Here is a 26403-nt window from a genome sequence, read left to right on the forward strand (position 1 = left end):
CTTAATACCGCCCCAATTCCAAAAGGGGATGCGTCTGCTGCCAGCACTAAAGGAAGGTTGGGGTCGAATTGAATAAGTACCGCCTCTGACGTGAGTAGTGATTTGACGGCGTGAAAAGCATGGTCTTCTTTGTGCCCCCAGTGCCAAGGTGACTTTTTATCCAGTAATCTGTGTAGGGGTTCAGCTACTGATGCTTTATGGGGCAAGAAGGATGCGTAAAAGTTCAATAGCCCCAAGAAAGCCTGTAGTTCAGTTTTGGAGGTTGGAGTGGGTGCCTCGTGGATTGCCTTAACCTTGGACTCCAGGGGGTGAATGCCAGAGGCGTCAATTTTATAACCTAGAAAGTCCACCTGTCTAGTGGCAATGGCACATTTTTCTTTTTTCAACTTGAGGCCATGCTGTCTGAACCTCTCTAACACTGCTCGAACTCTCTGGAAGAGTTGGGGTCTGTCCCTGGCCGAGACTAAGATGTCGTCGAAGTAGGGTACTACACCAGGGAGGCCCTGCAAAATCCGCTCCATGAGGGATTGAAAAATACCTGGGGCAACACTTACGCCAAATTGGAGACGCTTGCACCGGAAAGCACCCCTGTGGGTGACAATGGTCTGGAGTTCCGCTGTTTGGTTGTCAACAGGGAACTGTTGATACGCTTGAGACATGTCCAATTTGGCAAAAATGCTGCCAGGTTCAAAAGTGTGTAATAAATGCTGAATGACGGGCACAGGATAAGCGCTAACTTGTAAAAACTTATTGATTGTCGTCTTGTAGTCCGAGCAAATTCTCAGGCTACCGTCTTTTTTGAGGGGTGTGACAATGGGCGTCTCCCACTTGGCGAAATCTGTTGGCTCAATGACCCCTTGTTTTAACAGTTTATCCAATTCCGCGGTTTGGCCGAATAGCGAATGGGACCCTACGCGGTTTTAGCCTGATTGGGACTGCCTGGGGGTCAACTGAGAATGAGATGGGGGTACCGGTATAACACCCCAGCTCCTCGCTGAATACATCTGAGTAATCAGCGAATAAGGAGTCAGTGTCTGAGGTTGAGACAGCATGGACTCCTGTTAGCCCTAGGCCGAGATGGGGAAACCAATCGAGCCCCAATAAGGTAGGGAGATTGCCGTTAACTACCACTAGAGGTAGGTGACCTTTAAAAGCTCTAAAACTGACAAGGAACTTGCCTCTGCCGATTACAGGAATGGTCTTCCCCTGGTAGTCCTTCAGGCTAAACTGGCATCTCTGGAGCCGGCTAGTGGATAGGCTTGGTTGGAGCCTCTTGAGGGTGTTCCACGAGATAATTGAGAGCGCTGACCCTGTGTCAACCTCCATGTGGCACGGTTTACCTTCTAAGGAAACGGAGAGAGAAATTTTACTAACAGTGTGGCAAGTGTGGTTGGCATGGTGGTGCGTGCGACAGTTCAATACTTGCCTCTGTGGTCCCGAGTGCGAGGGGGGGTGCCTTTGTGCTGAGCTTTGAGGGGCTTGGCAGACTCTCGCGATGTGTCCCCTTTTATGGCAGTTATTGCAGGTGGCTCCTTTAAACTTGCAGGTGGCCCTCTGATGAGATCCCCCACAGGCTAGGCACAGGGTGATGTGCTTGGGTGGACCGATGTTTTCTTGTTTGGCTCCTACCTGCGGCCGTCTGTCGTTGGAGAGGCGGTGGACGTCGTTTTCATCACTGATGGTTTCCTCTGCTACCACCTCCTCGGAGTGGACTGGAAGTGATGTCAGCTTGGCACTTGGGCCATGGATTTCGGTGGCTGAGTGCGCTGCCAGCTCAGCTGCCAAGGCCTCCTCAACTGCTTGTGCGAGGTTGAGGTCTTTTTTTGCGAGAAGGCGCCTTTGCAGGTGGAGGTCCTTGACCCCGCAGACTAATTGATTGAGGAGCATGTCCTCCAGGTAGGTTCCAAACCCACAATGCAGTGCTGCTGTTCTGAGAGCGGCCATATACTGATTGATGGTCTCCTTGTCCGATTGCTTCCTCATACGGAAGGTGAATCTCCTGGCAATCTGTGAGGGCCTGGGAGAATAGTGGTTAGTGAGGATTTCAAGTAACTCAGACCACGGAACGTTTTTCAACTCACGTGGAGCCACGAGGGCCGTGGCAGTATCGAAGACGGTGGCTCCACAGTAGATCAGGAAATACGATTTTTTCCGATGCTCTCCAGCATCCGCCAGGCCAATTGCATCGATATAATGATTAAAGCGGTTCTTATATGATCCCCACTTCTCCTCATCTGGTTTGAACGCTGGGAAGGCTGGATTGGAATTCATGGTGCTGGGACCGGTAGAACAACCTGTGGAAAAAAATCTCTCTGGGGCAGCAGACAACGTTTTAGTGCCTGTGGCAGGCAAGTGATTTCAGCTCAGGAGAGGCTTTTCGCAATCCTCTCTTTCTCTCTGGGTTAACCACGTTTGGCTGTTAGCCGTTGGCGGCGTTTGAATTTGCGCCTGTGTGGGCGTCAGTGACTTGACTACAGCGCTGTGCTGTACCTTTTAGGTTTGAAATTCAAATGACAGCCGTTTGAATTTCGCGCCTAATGCTGAGCGGCTGCGGCTCGCAGCGCTTCACTTTCCCTGTAGCTGGGCTAACAAGCGGCTACAGACACTTCTAACTTTCGATTCTGACCGCTCTCTCTGGCTGCGGATCAGCATTCGCTTCTTATCGCTTGCTGTCCGCTTTCTCTGTCAGCGGATCAGCGTTTGCTCTTTTTGTTTGCTCTTTTTGTTTGCTGACCGCTCTCTCTGGCTGCGGATCAGCATTGCTCTTATCGCCGGCCGATCGCTCTCTCTGGCTGCGGATCGGCGGCTAGTGACTCAGCGGTTGCATGGTGCTTCTGGTAGCCATCCCATCCTCGTCGCCAGTGTTAAGTTTGAGAAAAGAGAGGCTGAACCAGAGCATGAGTGCAACAAATACTTTATTATAACAATAAAGGGCTGACCGTGCTTGCCACGCCTGGAAACTGGCTCGCAGCAATCAGCAACTGGTTGGACCCCGCAGCCTGCTTTTATAGCTGGCTGCTGGGGAGAACCAACCAATGAGTGAAGGGAAGAACGCCCACGCAAAGTGAATGGACCTGAGTGAGAACTCCTAGAGTTCTCAGGACATAACAGATACAGTTCTTTTCCTATAACTGGAACTTGCAGGCTTGGTGCCCCCAACCTAGAGATAACGTTGCTTTACAAAGGACAATAGAGCCTGTCAGGTAAAATGGTTGAGAGGTTGCATCAGAACTAGAAAGGGCCATCTTTTTTTTATATTCTCACCAAAAAAAAAAAAAGTGTATAAACATGGGTAAAAAACATAATATAAATTGGGATGAATGATAATGGGAGCCTGCCCCTTTCCTCAAGTTCATTTACATATAAGTTGGAAACATTCCTATTCACTGTGGCAGAACATTAATTTTTGCAAGGGGTTGTGGGTGATGTAGCCCCATCAAAGCCACAAAGTAATGTGCTCACTAATACTGTAAGCATTGAAAAACGTTTTAGATTTCTCAGGTGGAAAGTGATGTACTTCTGACAAAGCACTTCTATACTTTGAAATTTGAACCAATTGCTGAAAATTAAGGCAGATACACAAGGATGTCCGCAGATGGGAGTCAGCAGTATCAAAATGGAGGGATGCGATTGAAGTCCTCTTTTAATGTGCACATTTTGCAGGTATCAAAAAGAGCAGCAGCTTCAATTTCTCAATCATATCTACCTTTTTGATGCTGCTCTCCTTCACACACCTGAAGACTGGCTTTTGGGGTCCTGGACAGGAACAAACATTACAACCATCCTATATAGGCCGAAATCTCTCTGACCCTCCAAACTCTTCTGAGATTTCACAGCCATCTAGAAACATGGTTACTGATAGGCGGAGATGCTTCATAATAAGGGCCTTGGGAGCTGCGTCCAAAGCCAGATGAAACCATAGAATGACTTTTTGGCTGGGTATACATATAGAGCCATCACTTTTGAAGGAAGAACTGAAAGCATGAATGACTTTGCCTTAAAAGTATTTATAGCCAAGCCAGCAAGTGCGGAAAACCAACCCCTCTCCAGCAGCTTCTTTTTTCAAAGCAAGAGAACACACACACACACCCCAAAGAAGGCAAATTGGGGGGGGGCATTTCTGCCCAGCCCCTGCACTTCTTTTCTGCCTGAGCTCAGGAGCAAAGGCCTGAAGGGGGTCTGGGCATCTGGTTCCCAACCCCAGACAGTTCTTGCAGCCACATTGCCAGCACGTGACAGGAAACCCAGCAGCTTTTGATCTCTTCCCAGCTGCTGCAGTTGCATCCCAGGCTGAGATGGCTGTAGTACCAACCCACTCCTGCTCTGGGCTCCCTGGACTCTGCTTCTCCCGTGTCCTCCTTGCCTTCTGGTGCAGTAAGTGCCCAGAAAGGGACCTGTACTTCTTTCCTTCATCAAAATCCCATTTTCCTCCAGATTTCACTGTCCTCCCTTGACCCAATTCCTCCATAATTTCCTGATTTTGCCTTTTTCTTTCTCCTTCTTCAGCCTTTGTGGGCAGCGGCTCTGCTTTGACGGTGACCCAGACTCCAAGCTTTGTCAGTGACTCGACAGGGCAAAATATTTCCTTCGAGTGCTCAGTTGATAACAAAGACTATCATTTCTATTGGTATCGACAACTGCCTGGGAAGACACAGCTTGAAGTCCTTGGATCGCTCTTTACTTATAGTGCAGAACTTGAAGATATTCCATCTGAACTGAAGGCTCGGCTGAAAGGAAAGGGTTCCAAGTCTGACAACTCGCGGAAAATGAGTTTGGATTTGTTTAAACTTCAGGCGAATGACACAGGCTTGTATCTGTGTGCTGCGGTGTACACAGTGAAAGAGAAAGGAACCGTGGCAGGTGCAAAACTGAGCATCAGGAACAAATCTGCCCTCTACTCTTTTCTACTCATATCCATCTTTTACTGACATCCATGGGTAACCCTGTTCTACATCCTAGGGGGGTCTCATATTTCAAACAGCCTTTGGCCAATTTATGCCTTTTACTGACATCCATGGGTAACCCTGTTCTACATCCTAGGGGGGTCTCATATTTCAAACAGCCTTTGGCCAATTTATGCCTTTTAGATACCCAGAAGTACCCATTTATATATGGTCTGTGGGGTGAGACTTTGGATCTCATAAATTGCAGGACCACAAGGGCAGCCCCACATGATAAGGGCCAGGCTGTGGTAGGCCAGCATCTCGCATCTCACAGTGGCCAGCCAGATCTCTCCAGGCTGCTGTCAAAGAGAAGATGGATACAGTTCTTTTCCTATAACTGGAACTTGCAGGCTTGGTGCCCCCAACCTAGAGATAACGTTGCTTTACAAAGGACAATAGAGCCTGTCAGGTAAAATGGTTGAGAGGTTGAATCAGAACCAGAAAGGGCCATCTTTGTTTTATATTCTCACCAAAAAAAGTGTATAAACATGGGTAAAAAACATAATATAAATTGGGATGAATGATAATGGGAGCCTGCCCCTTTCCTCAAGTTCATTTACATATAAGTTGGAAACATTCCTATTCACTGTGGCAGAACATTAATTTTTGCAAGGGGTTGTGGGTGATGTAGCCCCATCAAAGCCACAAAGTAATGTGCTCACTAATACTGTAAGCATTGAAAAACGTTTTAGATTTCTCAGGTGGAAAGTGATGTACTTCTGACAAAGCACTTCTATACTTTGAAATTTGAACCAATTGCTGAAAATTAAGGCAGATACACAAGGATGTCCGCAGATGGGAGTCAGCAGTATCAAAACGGAGGATGCGATTGAAGTCCCGTTTTAATGTGCACATTTTGCAGGTATCAAAAAGAGCAGCAGCTTCAATCTCTCAATTATATTTACCTTTTTGATGCTACTCCCCTTCACACACCTGAAGACTGGCTTTTGGGGTCCTGGACAGGAACAAACATTACAACCATCCTATATAGGCCGAAATCTCTCTGACCCTCCAAACTCTTCTGAGATTTCACTAACATCGCTAGTACGTCTCTAACCTTATTTTTGCCACCTTAAGGTCTAGAAACATAGTTAGTGGCAATGGTATAAAAGAGAAAATGCTCGAAATAAGGGCCTTGGGAGCTGCACTGAAAGCCAAATAAAGTTGTTCACCGGCTTTTGGCTGGGTCTATAGGGTCATCCCTTTTGAAGGAACAACTGAAAGCATGAATGAGTTTGCCCTTAAAGGTACAGTATTTATAGCCAAGCCAGCAGGTGTAGCAAACCAGCCCTTCTCCAGCAGCTGCTTTTTCTAAGCAGCAGAACACCCCCACCCCACCCCCCAGGCACAAGAAGGCAAAGTGGGGCCCCCATTTCTGCCCAGCCTTCCTCCCTGAGCTCAGGAGCAAGAGGCCTGGGGAGGGAGGATCTGGGCATCCAGTTCCCCCAGGCCAGGCAGTTCTTGCAACCACATTGCCATCACGTGACAGGAAACCCAGCAACTTATCCTCTCTTCCCAGCTGCTGCAGTAGCAGCCCCTTCAGGCTGAGAAGGCCGAGATGCCTCTTCACTCCTGCTCTGGGCTCCTTGGACTCCGCTTCTCCCATGCCCTCCTTGCCTTCTGGTGCAGTAAGTGCTCTGAAAGGGGCCTGGACCTCTTTCCCTCATCAGAGACCCATTTTCCTCCAGATTTCACCGTCCTCCCTTGACCCAATTCCTCCATCATTTCCCGATTTTGCCTTTTTCTTTCTCCTTCTTCAGCCTTTGTGGGCAGCAGCTCTGCTGTGACAGTGACCCAGACTCCAAGCTTTGTCAGTGGCTCGACCGAGGAAAGTACCCATATTTCCTTTGAATGCTCTGTTGAAAAAGGCTATAATTTGTTTTGGTATCGCCAACTGCCTGGGAAGACAGAATTGGAAGTCCTTGGGCTTGTCTACAGTTACGCTAAAAAGCTTGAAGAGATTGGAAATGATTTTAAGGGTCGGCTGAATGGAAGTATCACAGACAGTTCAGCTAAGCGGCATATGCGTTTGAATTTGTTTAAACTTCAGGCGAATGACACAGGCTTCTATCTGTGTGCTGCGGTGTACACAGTGAAAGAGAAAGGAACAATGGCAGGTGCAAAACTGAGTATCAGGAACAAATCTGCCCTCTACTCTTTTCTACTCATATCCATCTTTTACTGACATCCATGGGTAACCCTGTTCTACATCCTAGGGGGGTCTCATATTTCAAACAGCCCTTGGCCAATTTATGCATTTCGAATGCCCAGAGCTGCCATTTTTGCACTGGCTGTGGGGTGGGACTTTGGATCTAATAAACTGTAAGAACACATGAACAGCCCTGCACAATGAGGGCAAGGATATTGTCCATGAGAGTACATAAGGTATGCATGTAGGCAGGAAACTGATGCACTAGGACAGGGGTCCCGAAACTTGGCAACTTTAAGACTTGTGGCAACTTTAAGACTATGTTATGCTGGCTGGAGAATCCTGGGAGTTGAAGTCCACAAGTCTTAAAATGGGCAAGTTTGGAGACCTCTGCACTAGGATAAGGAACATCAAAATCAAACCTGGAAAAGGCAGCAACAAACCTTTTTTATGGTGTCACCAAGTGGGTCAAGTAGTCCTTGACCTATGACTTAGCAACTCTTCAAACTTACTACCAACTCGAAAAAGGGGACTTTTGATTGGGATCCAAACTTCTGACAGTTGTCCTCTACCTGCCTTCTGGCACTCAGCAACATGGACACATTTATGGTACTTTTGCCAAGAACTAGTTTTTGGCAAAACTGCATGCCATAGCAACCCATGGATTCACTTAAAAGCCACCACATTTGCTTCATGTCCATCTCATTTGTTGAACGATGTGAGCAAAGATAATGTGAAGTCAGTCATGTGACCGACCAATTTACAAGCATTAAGACTTCTGACTGTGATGAGCAGGCTCCATTATGGTTGTAACCTGTCAGCATGGCTAAAAAAACAAGATAAAGTTGGATGCCAGATGATGGGCCACCCTGTTTCCCAAATCCATTTTAGGAAATATAAATTATTTTTGCCATATACATTGATTTATATTTAAGTTAGAAGCATTCCCGTTTCCTGGGGCAGAACATTAACTTTCACATGGGGTTTCTGGGTGATGTAACCAGTTCAAAGCCACAAGGAAATCTGCTCACTAATAGTGCAGGCAGTGAAAGAGGGGTTTCTCTATTTTGTATAAATATATTTATCTAGGATGCAGAGTGTGAGAAACATGATCCAAGAAAAACTAGAAATTTTTGAAGAGGAAATGAAGCATATTACAGTGAGTGCTTTAGAAATAAATCAATTTAATTGAACTGGCATAGCCAACTTAAATCAGATGATCACAATTACATGATGTATTATTCAGGTAATGAAAACATGCAAGGAAATGGCATGTGAATGATATTCAAAAATCTAATAAGTATGTGCTTAGTTATAGCCCCGGAAACAATGCCATAATATCTATTATTATTAATGGGTGATATATCTATTCAACATCTGTATTACGCAAGTATAGGCATCTGTTACAAATGCAGTGGAAAAAGGACACTGAGGAAAACGACAAGAGTTGCAATATGAAGAAAGTATTTGAAACATTTTCATGGAGTATTTGGGGAATATAAATTATTTGTGAAGGTTGTTTAATGAGGAAGTATATCCTGGTGGTGATTTATGGTGATTATTTTGTGTGGTGATGTCATCAGACCCTCACAACCTCCAGACACTCATTGACAAAGAACCTTGTTGATATCAGCTGGTCAGCCCAGAGTGGAAATGTACTTCTCATAAGCATACTGATGATATCCAGTCCTGTACTAACAATTTCCCTCTGTAGTATCATAAAGATGCTGGATAGGACTGTGGAGCTGTGAGGAATTCCACAAAACGTGGTTCTCCTCCTTTACCAACACTGGCTTGAACCACCCATGAAGGAAGGAGGTGAATCACTATAACACAAACCCCCAATTCTCCACTCCCAAAACAACTCTGGAAGAATACCATGATCAACAGTATTAACAGCTGATAAGAAATCAAGAAGGGACAGGATAAATGCACCACTCCAGCTTGGTCCCACCAAACATAACATACAAGTCTAATTAATGCCACTTTGATATTGTATCCCAGTCTGAAACCTTACTGAAAAGAATTCAGATAATTCATTTCCTTTGGAGGAATTCATTTCCTCTGGAGTACAATTATTCAGTACCATTGAATCCAAGAATAGCTTATTGAGGAAGAGATGGATCATTGCCTTTTAAATACAGCAGAATCCCCTCACCCCACTCTCACAGAAGCATTTACCACTCTTTATCCTCCCACATGCCTTCTCCTGGGAGGCCTTACCCAACCAGAAACATGGATCCAATATGCAGGTGGCCATGCTCACAGACTCAAGGACCCTATCCACTGCCTCAGGACCAACAGGCTTGAACTCATTCCAGATAGCTATGCTAGAGCATGCCTCACTCAACTCTCTGGGATCTGTACATCCAGAATCTAGCTCAGAGAAGATCTGTGACTTTATCTGATTGATGCCTAGAAAAAGTCTTCACAGCAGTAATATAGATGTTCCTCCAGCCCATTCTTTCTGAGGAGTTACCAAGTCATCTTAAACAGGGCCACCAGATAATACATATACAATAAGAACAGAAGTCTCACTATGATTTGCCACTCTATCTTTACAAGGTAACTCTTAAGAAAGGCTCTTACCCATGGTCAATCAGATTTGCCTTCCAGCACTCTAGGCATTTTTTCATCTCTCAGAGTTATTCTAAAAACCAAGGATAGAAAGAGTCTACCTAGGGACAATTCAATTCAGGGTCATCACCATTCCCTCATTCCAACTGTGGCCAAGACTTTGATCAAACTATGCATCATAGCCATTAGGCAACTAGGCAAACCAATCAAATAAAGACACTGTGGGTGAAACAGATAAAATAAAACAGAAAACTAAGTAAACCCATCAAGGGCAAAAAGGTTTAAGACTGCATAAAATTACTGGGTGAAGAGGGAAAGAAGAGAAGCAAAATTTTAATTCAGCTGACAAGCTCAAGTTATGGTTCCTCTTCTCGCTGTAGCAGAATTATCTAAAAATACTAAGCATACATTTCTACACTTGTAAGTCCTACTTAATGCAATGAAAATTTCTCAACAGAAGTGTACAACATCATTAGGCAACAATGATCTGGAGAATAAGGAAACTTTCACAAAGATAAGCAAGCAGCCCTGTAATTCAAGCTCTCTTTATAATAGGTTTACCTAAGTACAGCAGTAGGCAAGTTTGTGGTGAAGGTTCAGAAATAAATTGGAGCCCCCAAAAAGGAGTTGCAACTGCATCCTTTACTAGCATGTATAGTGTGCCTCTGGGAATGATCAAAATCTTCATTTTCATTTTCCTCATAAGGGGAGAGTAACAGATTCATAGAATCAAAAGGAATAGCAATAGCAACAGCACTTAGATCTGTATACCACTACACAGTGCTTTACAGCCCTGTCTAAGCTGTTCACGAAATCAGCATATTGCCCCCAATAATTTGGATCCTAATTTTACCCACCTCAGAAGTGTGGAATGCTGAGTCAACCTTGAGCCTGGTGAGATTCGAACTGCCAAATTTGCAGGCAGCCGGCAGTCAGCAGAAGTAGCCTGCAGTACTGCACTCTAACCACTGTGCCACTATGACTCATAGGAGGTCATCAACTCCAACCTCTTGCTCAGCATAGATCTAACAGCATCTCTGAAAGATGACTACCCAATCCCTACTTGAAGACCTCCAGCAAAACAGAATTCACTACTATGTTTGGCAGCCTGTTCCACTGGCAGACAACTCGTATAATCAGGAAATTCCTTCTGATGTCTAGCTTGAACCTTCTTCCTAGTAATTTTAATTTATTGCTTCTCATTTTACTGTCTGAGGTTCTATTTGACTCTTTTTCAGATTCTGAAGAGTGCCATCATCTCTCACTTCAGTTGTCTGTAGGTTTAAAAAACTCTCCTTAACAATGAAGATACTGAAGTCACAGATTGCTTCTGCCCTTTAGGATCAACCATCAACAGTAAAGAAACCAGCAGTCAAGAAATACACCACAGAGTAAAAACTATAAAGGTCTTGGAAAAAATATTCACATGCTGTGAGGTAGCTACATCTATAACAATCAAAATCATGCAAGCTGTGGTATTCCATGTTGTAGTATACTTGTTTTGCATACTCGTAACACTGCATTCCTATTGGACAGATACCACCGCCTAGCGATTGGTAGATAACAACAGTTCTGATTGGCTGCCTAAGCGGTGGGAGTTTTAAATAAATGCCATTGGTTGCAAGCCATGAGCAGCCTCTATAAAAGGGGCTGCCACGGCTCGACTTTAGTTGAAGTTACTAACAGTTAAATAAAGAGCTGAACTCAACTCTGGTCTCGAGTCTACTTTGTTCCAGCAGTAGAACACATGTGACAGTTTATGTAATCAAATGTTGGATTTTGAAGAAGCACGGTAGGAAGAGCATTGACACTTTTGAACTTTAGTGTTGGAAAAGATTTGTCATAAAACAAATAAACTTAGAGTTCGCACTCAAGGCACAAATGAACAGATTCAGATTACAGTATTTTAGACATATATGAAGACTTACCTCTCAAGTTTATCATGCAGGGAAGGTGGAAGAAAAGAGAAGAGGATGACTTTAGGAGCAAGGCAGAAGGATTCAGCACTGATAGGCGCACCCCTAGAAGACCAGATGGCCCATATTGGGGACAGATTATCCTGGAGAGGATCTACCTACACGGTCACTAAGAATCAACATTGTCTTAATGACTCATTAATCAATCAAAACAAATCCCAGATCTCTTAATTGTTCTTCATAAGGCTTGATTTCTAGATCTTTTCAGGCTTGGTAGCCTTCTTCTGAATTCACCATATCTGTCACTGGTGAAACATTGTAGCCAACAGCCTAACTGCCCACCAATCCCACAAAAGTTGCTCTATGCGCAGCCTTTCCCTGCTTGCACCTAACTATGGCACTAATATGTTCCAGAAACCTCTTTTTTCTGCCATGTCCTCGTGTTCATCTAATCTGCTGCACATGCCTAAAGTATTCCTTAATTGATCTGATTTAACAGTAGTGCCTTCCAGTTTCAACATCCAACAAGGTTCAGTAATTTTCCTGGTGGGCATTCTGATACATTTCACTGGCCAATTGGTGCTAAAGTCAGTTGACCCCCACTGGGTGACATCAACCCATCATCCTATTGGCTACTTTAGGCTGGTTTGGGCACACTCTTTCCTACCACTCCCTGGACACTGTTTTTGAGGGGCATTCAGCAGCTGATCAGCAGTGGCAATGGGGGACTGTAGAGACACATAGGGAGGGTGTTTTCCCTTTGTCACCCTTTGACCTCTTGAACTGCTTTGGAAAATGGGTTTAGCACTTTACCAGTCAAATGCCTCTTCTTCTCAAAACTTAGATTCCTCTCTATTAACGTAGAGTACAGAAACCTCCAGTGAGAAGCAATGCAATTCATACAAAATGTTATAAATGCTGGTGCCAAGAAGTTCAATACTTTGAAACCTGAACCAATTGCTGAAAATAAGCACAGCTACGCAAGGGTCTCTGCAGATGGGAGTCAGCAGTGTCAAAGCAATCAAAGTGCTGCCCCCTTTGGATGGGCACTGCACACTTTGCAGACATGAAAAAGAGATTCAGCTGCAACCACTCAATCTTATGCACCGTTTTGATGCTGTTCCCCTCCTCCCTGCTGCAGACATTCATTAGCTTTTTTTTGGGGGGGGGGTCCTGGAGAGAAACAAATATTAGGACTTATCCTATATGCACTGAAATCTCTCTGACACTCCAAATTCTTCTGAGAACTCAACGCCATCGCTTGTACATCTTCAACCTTCTTTTTGCAGTCTTAAAAACTAAGAAACACAGTTACTGACAATGGCAGAACAGAGACAATGCTCAAACTAAAGGCCTTGGGAGCTGCAGTCAAAGCCAAATGAAATCATTCAGTGGCTTTTGGCTGGGTACATAGAACCATCGCTTTTGAAGGAATAACTGAAAGCATGAATGACTTTGCCCTTAAAACTATTTATAGCCAAGCCAACAGGAACAGCAAACCACGCCCTCTCCAGCAGCTTCTTTTTATAAGCAACAGAACCCCCTCCTCAAAGAAGGCAAATGGGGAGGGGGCACTTCTTTTCTGCCTGAACTCAGGAGCAAAGGCCTGAAGGGGGTCTGGGCATCCGGTTCCCACCCCCAGACAGTTCTTGCAGCCACATTGCCAGCATGTGACAGGAAACCCAGCAGCTTATCCTCTCTTCCCAGCTGCTGCAGTAGCAGCCCCTTCAGGCTGAGATGGCCGAGATGCCTCTTCACTCCTGCTCTGGGCTCCTTGGACTCCGCTTCTCCCATGCCCTCCTTGCCTTCTGGTGCAGTAAGTGCTCTGAAAGGGGCCTGGACCTCTTTCCTTCATCAGAGCCCCATTTTCCTCCAGATTTCACTGTCCTCCCTTGACCTAATTCCTCCATCATTTCCTGATTTTGCCTTTTTCTTTCTCCTTCTTCAGCCTTTGTGGGCAGCGGCTCTGCCGTGACAGTGACCCAGACTCCAAGCTTTGTCAGTGGCTCGACAGGGAAAAATATTTCCTTCAGGTGCTCTGTGGATGAAGCAGGCTACAGATTGTATTGGTATCAACAATTGCCTGGGGAGACAGAACTGAAAGTCCTTGGGTACCTCTCCAGTTTCGACCGTGACCTTCAAGAAAAAGATAAGGATTTGCAGAATCGGCTGAAAGCAAAGTGGGAAGACCCAAATAGCAGGAAGATGCATTTGGATTTGTTAGGTCTTCAGGCGAGTGATACAGGCTTCTATCTCTGTGCTGCTATGTCCACGTTGAATGAGGTAGGAATTGAGGCTGGTACAAAACTGAGTATCAGAATAAGCTTTCCCACCTTTTCTTAACTTCTTCTGATGTCATCTCCATGAAGCTATCTGATTCAGACTTCTGAGGCCACTCTGGAAACCTCACCTCTACCCATCGTCTCCAATCATAGTCTCTCTGGATGAACAAGATTATAACTTCCAAGCTGGTTAGGGATAATGGTAGTTCTGCTCTAAAGCATCCAGTAGGCATCTGGTTGGGAAGGATTCAAATACTGAGGACACCCAGATAGCCTAACACAAATTCATTTGCATTGTGCTAGAATTAGCCCAAAACCATTCTATAAAAATTCCATGGTATGAAATAATATAACCTCAGTTCCCACATTATTCCAAGCAATAATGTATAGTCGGTGGTTGTTGTTTTTACTTAATGTATGGTGAATTCAGTCCCTATGGTTCTTATAAGTTAGCATATTAATGGTGGTTTTTCAATATATCATGATTAAATACACAAGACCTATGTTATATGTAAAACTGGTCACCAAATGCCTATTTTGTTCTTGAATATGATCGTGGGCAAAGACATTATATCTTCCACTAAAGAATCAGCCTTCATATGTCTGATATTTGAGGTAAGGAAGGTTTATATAAGCATGAATGAAGAAGAACAATGTTTGTATTCTTGCATAATAGCTTGCATTTTCTGCGGAAACATAAAGTATTGGACTCAGCATCTCTTTCTCCCAGCTGCTTCCATGTAAGGCTTATTGTACTCCATCTACCAGTGAATAAGTCTGAAAGAGAGATTCAGCCATCCAGAAGAACTTTGTGACTGAGAATCTTCACATTATCAGGTTGGACCTGGGAAAGTTGGTACCAAATTTAAGTAACTGGATGAAAAGAATATGCTGCTCCAAACTGGAGGGAAAATGGTACTATTGGAACCCAGTGAGCCTCTTTACGAAAGGAATTGAATAGCCAAGCTCCCACTGCTGAGAAAATTTGGTCATCCTTTGGCTTTCTGTTTGTCTCCAGGAAAGAAAATACTGAAGCAGGATAAATTAACATATTCAGAGGCATTCTTCAAAAATTTGGGTTTAAGGACTGAGAGGATGCTAAGAAAAATAACCTGCAGCTCAACTTCAACTTCTTCTTTGGATTAAGCCAATTATTTAAAGTACTGGAATTCAAATTACTCTTTGGAGGGATGGCTTCTCTTTTTTGAAATATATAAGTAGTCCTTGACTTACAATCGTTTGTTTAATGACCATTCAGCCTTACAATGGCACTGCAAAATGTGACTTATGACCATTTTTCGCAGTTATGACCTTTGCAGCATTCTATGATCCTGTGATCAAAATTCAGATCTTAGCAACTGGTTCATATTTATAACCATTGCTGTGGTTATAAATATGATGATGATCCAAGTGATCATCTTTTGCGACCTTCTGACAAGCAAAGTGAATGGGGAAGCCAAATTCACTTAACAAACAGGTTACTGTGATGATCCAGGGGGTGGCACAAAGGCAACATAATCAGATAATCAGTAGGAGTCCCTTTATTAGCTCCAACTTTGCCCCCAATGTCCTGATTACCTTCTGGCTGGAGGAAAACTCTCCCAGGAACAGCCTTCGGCTGTAGAGAATCAAGTCCAAAACATGGTCAACAAAAACTGTAACTGTAAGTCCAATCAAGGCAAGATATGGTAACTAGTCCAGCAGGGCAGGAGAAGGAATTCCAGATGTGAAGGAATGGCAGTAATTCAACACAGTTGGGAGGATGCCAGGAATACAGATAACCAAAGTCAATACAAGATAAATTCATGTTTGTTCCCAACAGATGCCACACTCAGCATGCATCTCTTATAAAATCTCTTCCCAGGTGTGGCTAATGAAGAGAATCAGGGCCCTTTCCTCCCCCGTAAGCCGTGCAACCCACATTGCTCTCTTCTCTGTTCCTCCCTACATGCCCTAGGATGAAGAGCGGGTGGGCCTGGGTCTTCCTCTGAACTCCCTCTCCCTTGTTCTACCTCTTCCCTGCTCTGCCCAGCCGGACTTTGCCCTTCCCCAGTTTCCTCCACAACCAACCGAGCCACTCCTGTTAGCTGTTCATCTTCCTCCTCAGATTCAGACTCCAACAGGGGCATGAAATTTTTAGTAACGAATCTGACAACGTCTGGAGAGAAGCCCATCAAGACTGAGGCTGTTATAAAAGGCAGCCTGAACATGGAGGGTTCAGGGGGTTGGAGTGGGTGTGGCCAGGGTGGGCATGGCCAGCTTAATGTCACTTGTGTTGGGAGTGCCTGTGGTGGCTCGAGCACTCTGCCAGTGAAAATGGACTCCCGAACTCCGTTTTTGGCTGCGATGGCCTGCAACCCTCTGCCAGAAAAAACAGCTCCAAAGGGCTACCTGCGGGTCTCCTGAGCTCTATTTTCTCTGGCAGAGGCACTGCCAGATGGTCCTTCACGGTTTCCAGGGCAGCCCCACGGGCCAGATCTAAGCACCCCACAGGCCAGATCTGGCCCCTGGGCCTTGAATTTGACACCCTTGCTCTACTCTATCAAATGGGCCAGATCAGAGGTATTCAAACTTGGCAACTTTAAGACTTGTGGACTCAACTCCCAGAATTCTCCAGCCAGTTTGGGGAACCCTGGGTTTGATATTCAGAGACTGTTAAAAGTTGAAATTCAGAATGGTCTATGATAATTCACTGCAGCCAACTCATAATAACCAACTTGCCACGGCTAACTCGCCACAGGACAACTCACTGTGGGACAAAAGTTACACTGATATCAAAGAAATGGTAGAATAGAATAATTAAAGAAAGGATGCAAAAGGAGGAAGAGAATGAAATGTGAATGACCAAAATTAAAATATTTTTAATTTATTTTAAATAATTAACTTGAATTGTCCCACGGTGAGTTGTTTTGCAGCAAGTTGGTCATGGTGATTGGTCATGGTGAGTTGGCCATGGTGGGTTGGCTGCGGCGAGTTGCCCCATTCCAAATTCAGCAATGTCTGCAGTCCAGAATCTGCCTATCCAAAGCTTGCATGCTTATTTACACGCATCCCTACCTAGGGGGAAGTCTCATTGTACTCACTGAAATATCTGAACAAACATGCTAAGAAAAACGAAACCTGCTCAGAATTAGTGATTTCCGTGATTGTTTTCCACACACAATGGCATCACAAACAGGACCAGGAAATCTAATCAAGGAACTACATTGGGTGGTAAAGCACATAGTGGGGTACATTGTTGCAGACAGGAAGTAGTAGTGGGCTCAGTAGACCCAAAGCTACCCCAGAGAGGGGAATAGAGCAGGGCAGTGTATCAAAGTTACTGACCCAGCCTGGGATGAGCTGCCCTCATTGGTGTGATGCCTCTAATCTCAGAGTTTTTCTAAGTGACTTTGAAGCATTCAATTAGCCGACTTTTGTGACTTTTGAATAGAACTGTTCCCATGCCAATAGAGCACTGGGAGGAAAGAGAGTTGAGAAAGAGCTGCTCTGAATGATCAGGAGTATTTGTGATGGTGGTGACAATGATGGATTATAATTGCAAGGGCCTCATGAATGATGGGAGTGCCATGAGATGAAGGCTCTTTTTCCCCCTTTGCAACTTCAATGGGGGCCTGTATGCTTTCTCATTGCCCCACCTGAATACCCACATTCCTCCCTGATCTCATGTATCTATCCTGATCTGTTTCTCAGCCCAGCACTGAACCAGCTGCAATCCTCACTTGGCATTCTGAATTAAAAGTCATTTTTTCCTGCACGGACCCTGTTACAACAGTAGTGTAACAATATTATAATCTATGTGGGAAGCAAGTAACTTAGGTGGCAGCATGCTTCTGAGTACGTGTAGTTGTAGGTGTAGTTAGGTGTAGTTATAGCCCGGTAGAGTCCCAGCCCTTCCCTCTGTTCCTTGGACAGCATCACCCCCCCATTTCCACTTCCACATAAGCAATATAGGCCCCCTCCTGTCCATTTTTAAAATCAAATTGACTCAGATGGGAAGTTTGCTTTTAATGTTATACTTTGCTTTTAAACGAATAACTCATTAAATTGGGGAAATATTTCTATATTAAAAAGATTGCAGTGATGAAGGTATATTTTCTGATACTCCATAAGGAAAAGGGATGATTTCTTAAAATGTAAGAAAATATGTTCAAATTTAATCAGCCTGCCACTCATTGCCAGAAGGAAAGGCTATTTTGAAATATTTTCTTTCTCAAGTTTAGCAAAACAGAATCATATTTCTTATTATAGCAACCTCACAAAATGACTCCAAAAATGAACATGCTCAACTTCCAGCATAGTTAGAGAAATGCATGCTTTAAAAGATGTACTGACACTTTTATTTCAGACCAGCAACCAAAATAGATGCTGAGTTTAGACATACTAAATCACACTTGGTTCAAATCATAGTTTATTCAGTAACCATAGAAACTTAATCCATACAAAACACTAAACCAGACATGGTTGGCAGGGCCAGTCTGAACAGATTGGGAACAATCGGCTCCAGGGTCACAGGCTGTCCATTCTTCTGCATTGCCATAAAAGGGGTAACCAAACATTTGGAGACCCAGTGAAGAAGTCACTTAAAGCCTAGCCAAGCCCCAGCAAATCACATCATAATTTGGCAACGATGAACCCAATCTAGCACCAATTGCTTGCATTCCTACTAAAAACATGAAGTCTCACCTGGAGATGGCAAACACCTGTTAACTTGCCAGGAAAACTCACTTTTAAGTTTCCTCTTCATCAACATGCTACGGTGAAGGCAGTAGCACATCTGCATTGCCTGTACAGCCTTGGATCTCTCAGGAAGCTTCCTGATGTAGTCGAGGATAGGTTTAATTGGCAATTAAAGCTTTGACAGATTAATCACATTAGTGCCCTGTTCCAGCGGAGGTTAGTCATAACAAACGATTTTCTTCTATTGGTTTAATGGGATGTGCAGCTGAATTTGCTCTGCTTACCTGGCAATGAATCTCACTTGTATCAGAGGGGCTCATTTTCATGGCATTCTGGAGTTCACAATCCAGCAGACGTATGGAAATTTTTGGGGTTTTTTTAAAAAATTTATTTTGCAATTTAAAAAAGCACGAGAAAAGAATAGCAGACATCCAACAATCATCTTCTCTGGGGCCACTGAGCTGGTTAACATCAAGGACATTACCTTGATTTTAGATGGCAAGAACCATTTAATAATCAAATCTGCTCTTACACCATTCAACCTTAATGGAAAGATGAAACTGTACCCGTGTTTAACTGTTGCTCCTTCAGTCGCTCTCCCCGCAAACTCATTCAGACAGTGACTCATGCCCTTCTCACCACACAATTAGACTACTGCAATAGCCTCCTTTCTGAAGCCTCCTTTCATATGAGGTAGAAATTGCTGTTGGTACAAAATGCAGCAGTTGGGTTACTTGCAGGGACAGATGGCTTAGCAGTACAACTACAATATACAGTGGCACAGTGGTTAGAGTGCAGTACTGCAGGCTGCTTCTGCTGGCTACAAGCTGCCTGAAATTTGACAGTTCGAATCCCACCAGGCTCAAGGTTGACTCAGCCTTCCATTCTTTGGAGGTGGGTAAAATGAGGACCCAGACTGTTGGGGGCAATATGCTGACTCTGTAAACCACTTAGAGAGGGTTGTGAAGCACTGTGAAGCGGTATATAAGTCTAAGTGCTATTGCTATGCTACTGCAAGTACTATACAGTATTGGTAGTCAAAAGGTTCCTCTTAAAACTATAAAGTCCTATATGTCTTGTCTCCCACTGACTTTCAGAACTGTCCTCAATCGGAATTGGCTTCCCTATATATTTATTTCAAATGGCTGAGGAAATGGGTGGACTAGAGGAAGATGTTCTCATTGGTGACCCAAATATAATGGAATAGCTTAGCTTCTCAGGTCTGTTAGGTACTCACCCTGGCTCTTAAGAATAGTCCCGTGCAGCAAAGCAATTTAGGCACTAAGTGGTGAGATTTGGCCATCTCTTTTCATTTTGCTATATTATTTTGATGGATAGAATTGGACTCTGGTTAGAAGTTAATCAGATGATAAGGATCTGAATTAATGAAAGTATAGGAGTATGGTGGCATTTTAAATGTTTAGTGTACTTTATTCATGTAAACCTCCTGGACCCTTTACCAGGATACACATTCTCTAATAAATCAAGGGATGATGAAAGCTCAGCATCTCTAAATGATAATCAGTGATGCTCTCATGGTAAACACATCCATCTCTTTCTGGAGGAATAAGAGGCTGGGTCTAGAGATCCTGGCTTTTCAATATTAGCAGTAACAATATCATAGGAATGTGACAATATAAGAAAGAGATAACATTTGATAGACCTGCCAATGCAAAAATCCAGATGACCACTAGATTGTAATAAAAAGATAAGGAAACCTCAGGTCATTCCAGATTTTTCCAGCCTGGATATGCTTACTCTAAACATTTGACAGCTCAAACTCTGGTGAAATCTTCTAAATTATGAACAGGAGGTTTCAGGTTGGATATCCAGCAAGAAAGAGCAAAGTGAAATTAATGATCATAAACACAAGTGTGGGGTTGAGCTCAAGATGATGGTCAGGAACGGAAGAATCACATCAATCAGATCATGCTTTTTGAAGAGGCAACTGGGATTTCTGTTTTTTCTTTGAAATGTCTTCAAAGAAAAACCAGAAAGTCCAGTTGCCTCTTGAAAAAGCACCTTTGGGACAACCATGAGCTGGATGACCGAGAATCTCCATACACATCTCCTGCTTCTAGTCTCCTGCTTAGGGAAGGGGGTTGGACTAGATTAGACATCCAAAGGCCCCCTCCAAGTCTGTTATTCTGCATTGTATGTTCTGTTTTCTATTCTGCCTTCAGGCCTGGAAGTTCACTAGATAAATTTGGGCTAGCCAATCTCTCTTGGTCCATGTTGTTGGGAGGAAGGGGGCACTATGAATATGAGCTGAAGGAAAGGTAGGATATAAATCTAACAAGCAAATTAAGCTCAGGTTGGATGCAACCTTCATCTGGCAGAGGGCTGCACTTTAAGTAGCCCTGCATTTGAATTTACTCCGGTAAATGGGCAGGCCAGGATATCAAGAAAATTGGATTAAAGGTAACTGAAATATAAATGAAATTAAATACACAAATGTCAGCCATTCCATGAATTGAATAGTTTTCTCCCTCTGTTACGTTAAAATAACCTGGCAGTAATTTTTCGAAGGACTCCTCAGACTGTGGCTGTACATTATACATTGTATGGGTTCACTATATTCTAAAAACCTATGTTTTACAAAGTAGAATGTAAAACAGACATATGTGTCACAATATCACACTGTTCTCATATGCTATGCAGACACAGATCATTGTCTTGCAATTGGCTCTAAGATGATGAGAAAACAGACTTACAACCAACCTATGATCGGGAGCCAGTTAAAGAAGGCTATCTCAACCAGGCACACTCAATGTGTGGCAGACCACAACTCTCATCAACCTCAGCCTGGAAGGGAATGATGGGCTTGGGGATCCTCCTTCCTCCTTCAGTGGAAAGAGGGTTGTGGTAGAATGCTTTAAACTGACCTTCCAAATAGGGCTAGTTAACAGATAATCAGAGTTGGAAGGGACCTTATAGGTCATCTAGTCTAACCCCCCGCCCAAGCGGGAGACCCTACACTATTTGGGAAAGACCAGATTAAAGCATTCTACCGCCATTCCCTTTCCACACTTTAGAATCATAGGCTTGCACTGCAACCAAACACTGTTCTGTTGTTTCTAAATCCAGCCAAACATTCCTGCATCCTCTGCAAAAAAAAAAAAATTGTGTTCTTGGTCCATAGTGCCGAAGTCACAAAACTCAACTAACTTGTTGCCCTCTCCTCATTGTTTGGAGTTCTGCAGCCACTTAGCTGTAGGCATGTTAGAGCAGCAGACAAAAGTGCTGCAATGGTTTTCAGCTGTGGAAATAATTTAGAAACTTTCTAGATCCCACCTGTAAATGGCAGCATGCAAGGAAATCTGGACTGGAGCCCACCAGACCTGACCTAAAAAAAATCAACACAATTAGAAAATGGCAGCAAAAAAAATGAACTGGCAAGTAACCTTTTAAGTTTTAAACCACAAATTACAACTCAGTAGTGTGTATTTAACTCAGCCATTCTGATTTATAATAAACCATAATTCAACAGCCATATCTATCTATCATCTATCTCTATCTAATGTATCTATCTTTATTTATCTATATATCTATATCCATGTCATCTATATCTATATCCATGTCATATCTCTCTATCTCTCTATCTATCTTCTATCATCTATCTATCTCTATCTAATGTATCTCTCTATCTCTACCTATCTCTAACTCTATCTATCTTCTCTATCTATATCCATGTCATCTATGTATCTATGTCATCTCTCTCTCTCTCTCTCTCTCTCTCTCTCTATCTCTCTCTCTCTCTATCTATCTATCTATCTTTCTATCGCTCTAAGAGTAAAGGCAGAACAATAAGCAATGGGTGGAAACTAATCAAAGAGGGAACCAATGTAGAAATAAGGAGAAATCCCCCAATCGTGAGAACACTTGATCAGTGGAACAGCCTGCCTTCAGAAATTGTGGTGCTCCACCACTAGAGGTTTTTAAGAAGAGATTGGACGATCAATTGTCTGAAATGATACAGGGTCTCCTGCTTCAGCAGGGGGTTGGAAGGCCTCCAAGATCCCTTCCAACTTTGTTATTCTGTTAAACCTCCAGCAAGGGCTTATGGCCTGCCACTCAAGTTTCACTTTTCAAAGAGCAAAGAAGAGGAAATATGTCTTTTGCTTAAAGTAGTGATGGATAGAAAAAAAACCTATCCTTCATTTTTTCCTTACCAGTTCTCATTTAATTTGATGAGAGGGTGGTGTGGGATTTTGAAAACATTCTCAAGAATGGAATGTAGCATCCCTCCATTTATTTGGTCAGATGGAGACAAGGGCAAAGAAGACATGGGCTCTCTTTGATTGTTGGCTCTCTCACCTGATCTGCATTCTCCTTGGCTTTCCATCTTCTCCCAAAGGAAGACTTTATAAATCAACTCCTTCTATTGTTTGTTTGCTTCTTTGTTTTTAATAGTCCTACTTTCCACTCCTGAAACCATGAAGGAGGAGTCCTACACCCTTGAGAAATTGTTAGAGAATTCATCTTTCTTTGAGGGGAAAAATGAAGACATTTTCTACCTAATACAGTTGCCAACAAAATACTTTGGTTTAAAAAGTAGCATTACAGTCTGTTCTATTTTGAACTTTAATATGAGTCAGAGTGGAGAGAGGTCCAAACCTTTCCCTGATATTGCTTATAAATAATTTACCCATAGAAGCTTCAAGATAGAAATTCTCCTTTATTTTTCTGCCTCTTTCATTCCACCTTTTCTTTCCAAAAAAGATGACACCCCTCTGTTTCTTTAAATTGTTTTTTTAACTCAGATTGAAAGTGACAATCTTCAGACTTTGTGGATTCCAGCTCACCAAAATATGAATAAACTATTCAAAATCTGAAGATGAATTTTCAGGAATGCAAGCCTAGCATTACTGATTTAAGATTTTCAATAGCACACTGTGCTGTATGCAGGGGACTGGGGTTTAAAGAAGTAGAAAATTCAGAATGCACACAATTTGATGTGTGAGCATATATGGATCGCCTCGGCTTTTAAACAGTCATGGCAGGAAATTTGATAAGGGTTCTGCAGTTTACTGGTAGATATGGAGAGAATATTAAACTATCCAAGGTGGTAAAAAAAACTAAAGGTGATTATGAAAAACTCAAAATAAATTTAAACTGAATGAATGATCAACCAAATAATAAATGAGATACAATTTAGATAAATATAAAATTACACATATTTGGGCAATACCCTCCCTCTTCAAATGTACTTTCATGGGGTCTGAGCTGTCTATTGCTAACAAGAAGAAAGATCTTGAGGTCATAATATTAGCTCAAAAAAGATATTGACTCAGTATGGCAGTTCTGAGAAAAGCTAAGGATTGTTGGAAAAGGGACAGAAAATAAATGCTAACACGGTATTGCCCTTAAACAAATCTGCATCTGGAACAATGTGTCTACTTCTAGTTGCTCTCCTTGAAAAGATAGATAGATAGATAGATAGATAGATAGATAGATAGATAGATAGATAGATAGATAGATAGATAGATATAGATATAGATATAGATATAGATATAGATATAGATATAGATATAGATATAGATATAGATATAGAGCTGGAAGAAGTGCTGAAGAGGAAAGCCAAAATTGTCAAATGACTCAAATTGTCTTTACTACAGTACTACAGTACAAAACTACAAGATGAGGCATCATTCATCTGACTGGAAAGAGATTTAAAACAGGCCAAAGAAGCAGAGAAAAAACTTTATTGAACAATTAATCTGGGGAATCCATTACTGTAAGATATAATGAAGGCCATCCAGCTTGAGAAGACTTTATAGTATTTCTCAGTTGGCACACCATGTTTCCATCTGACAGTTTCAAGTAGGCAATGATAAGAGAGAAGTACATCTCTGTTTCTTGCTGGTGAAAACCCTTTGTCCACGTGGCTGGCTACGGATCAGGTAAAGTAATTGACATCAAAGCATCAGAACCATTGAAAATTAGCCTTTGTCAATTTAATACCTTCCTTCCTTCAACTCCCTGGGAGTTGAAGTCCACAAGTCTTAAAGTTGCCAAAGTTGGAGACCCCTGGTTTGGAGGATTCTGTCTTTCAAAGGCATTTGTAGTCATTCTGCCTGAGGAAGGTGCATCTAGAAGGTACCAGACTGAGAACAGCTTATCTAAACTGAACTTTATATCTGAACACTCTTTATATCAGAATGGGCGATGGAATACTATTCCCCAGTCTCGCTCTTGTTGGCCAAGCTAGGTGGGCTGATGGGAATTTGAGGGTAAAGGGTTTCTTCATCCTGCTTTGAGTAATTCCTTAAGAAGAGTTGATTTGGGGGGAAATCCCAGGAAATATAAATGGTACAAAACGAACTCAAGTTGTTATTACCAGATTTACTATAGCAGAACACTGTAAAATACATCTTTCTTTAAATAAATGATATTAGCAAGTGTGAGATGGGCTGAAATAGAATGGGCTGAAAAATTAACACAGCAGCATAGTCTCTTGAAGGATTCTTTAATTAAAGGTTCATCTTATTCCTATTTGATCTCCGTTTTTCTTTGTTCCAGTCGAATGAAAAGTGAGAAAGAAATTATGTACTGTAATTACTAATTTGTTTTTAGTAAAATCAATAAAGTAATTCCTACTTGATTAACTTGATCCACTTCAGTGTTTTTCTGGGTACAAATATTGAATATGAATGTTGAAAATTATGTATCTTTTTTACAAAGTATAAATATATTTATATACACATAAACCATTATTTTGCTTTTTGCCTTTGTATAATTCTGCTTATGTGTTTTTTAATTCTTATGTCTTGTTGAGCACTTCTTTAAATAACTTAAGAAGTCATCTTCCAAACTTTTCCTCTGCCATTTAAACAAAGATCAGAGAAAAAATCATGAGGATGACGGCAATTCACTGATGGAATGGTTTTTCAAGACACGTTCACCTGTTCTAGTTGGAACCAAGCAAAAATATATCCAATCTCTCAGACTTTTCAGAATCATTAAGGATCAACATTCTACTAGAGGATTTTTTTTTTTATTCTACCAGCTGAAAGGACTGCTACTATTTCCGTTTGCTACATTAGCTTGTATTTTTCTTGTTTTATTATTGCTGACTCTTACTACATTGTTCACCATTCTGGGAACGGCAATCTTTATTGAAGAAATGTTAGTTAATGTATCTTTTCTGGATATAATAAAGAATTATTTTTGATTTTGGGAAAATGGCAAGCTTGGTTAGTTCCTTGTTTCTACCAAACTGCATTATGAAGAAAACTACAAATAAGTATGTATATCAAATATTTTGCCAGGAGTTCTCCTATTCTGCATATATGCCCATGTCAGAGATTGAGAGAAAGAGAGAGCAAAGACTTTTCAAATAAGAGCAACCATTTTCCTTTCCAATGGCAGCCCACTCAGGGTCAAGATGACTTTATTTATTTCAATTTATATAGCCATCCATCTCATGCGACTCCGGGTGGCTCAAGAATATAGACCTGGTCCAGTTCCATCTGGGATTCTATCCTCTTTCTGGGTCACATAGCATAATCAATGTCTGGGTGTATGAAGTGGGAGCAAAATGTTGAGGCCTGGTATTTGATCTTCTCATTCTTTATTGGTTCACTTTAGTCCCAATCCCTGCAGATCTTGTTCAATTAGTTGACTCTGTGACCAGTTTTCTCTTCTCTTCCTAATCGCCGGTCAGCAATAATTCAGCACTGAAAATTGCCAGCCAATTGCACGATAAGACACCACAGCTGTCCATCCAGATGGGCATTGCAACGATCTTCCTTGCCAATTCCCTAGGTAGGCAACTTTAGGACTTTCAATTACAAGGAGAATGCCTTGGAAAAATAAAAAGGGTGAGCTGCAACACTCACTGAATGGCAAACAGA

The 26403-nt window shown here is 42.5% G+C and overlaps 1 protein-coding gene across 5 annotated transcripts in view; it reads left to right on the forward strand.

Moving 5' to 3' along the window:
* Window positions 1-4234: 4234 nt before the first annotated feature.
* Window positions 4235-26403, forward strand: part of LOC113448857 (T cell receptor beta chain MC.7.G5-like) — a 42446-nt gene continuing 20277 nt past the window's right edge. The window contains exons 1-2 of one of the 5 annotated variants that reach the window (XM_087920701.1): window positions 4235-4374; window positions 4507-4835. In XM_087920701.1, coding sequence (XP_087776827.1) covers window positions 4296-4374; window positions 4507-4835 — 408 coding nt within the window. In that variant the 5' untranslated portion in view covers window positions 4235-4295. Of the gene's footprint in view, window positions 4375-4506; window positions 4836-6430; window positions 6572-6703; window positions 7036-26403 lie in introns of those variants that run through there. The other 4 variants (XM_087920699.1, XM_087920702.1, XM_087920698.1 and 1 more) reach the window with 4 other exon arrangements.

The sequence above is a fragment of the Pseudonaja textilis genome, chromosome 1 (genome assembly GCF_049901715.1).
Source record: "Pseudonaja textilis isolate UNSWEBS1 chromosome 1, rPseTex1.2, whole genome shotgun sequence".
Taxonomy (NCBI): domain Eukaryota; kingdom Metazoa; phylum Chordata; class Lepidosauria; order Squamata; family Elapidae; genus Pseudonaja; species Pseudonaja textilis.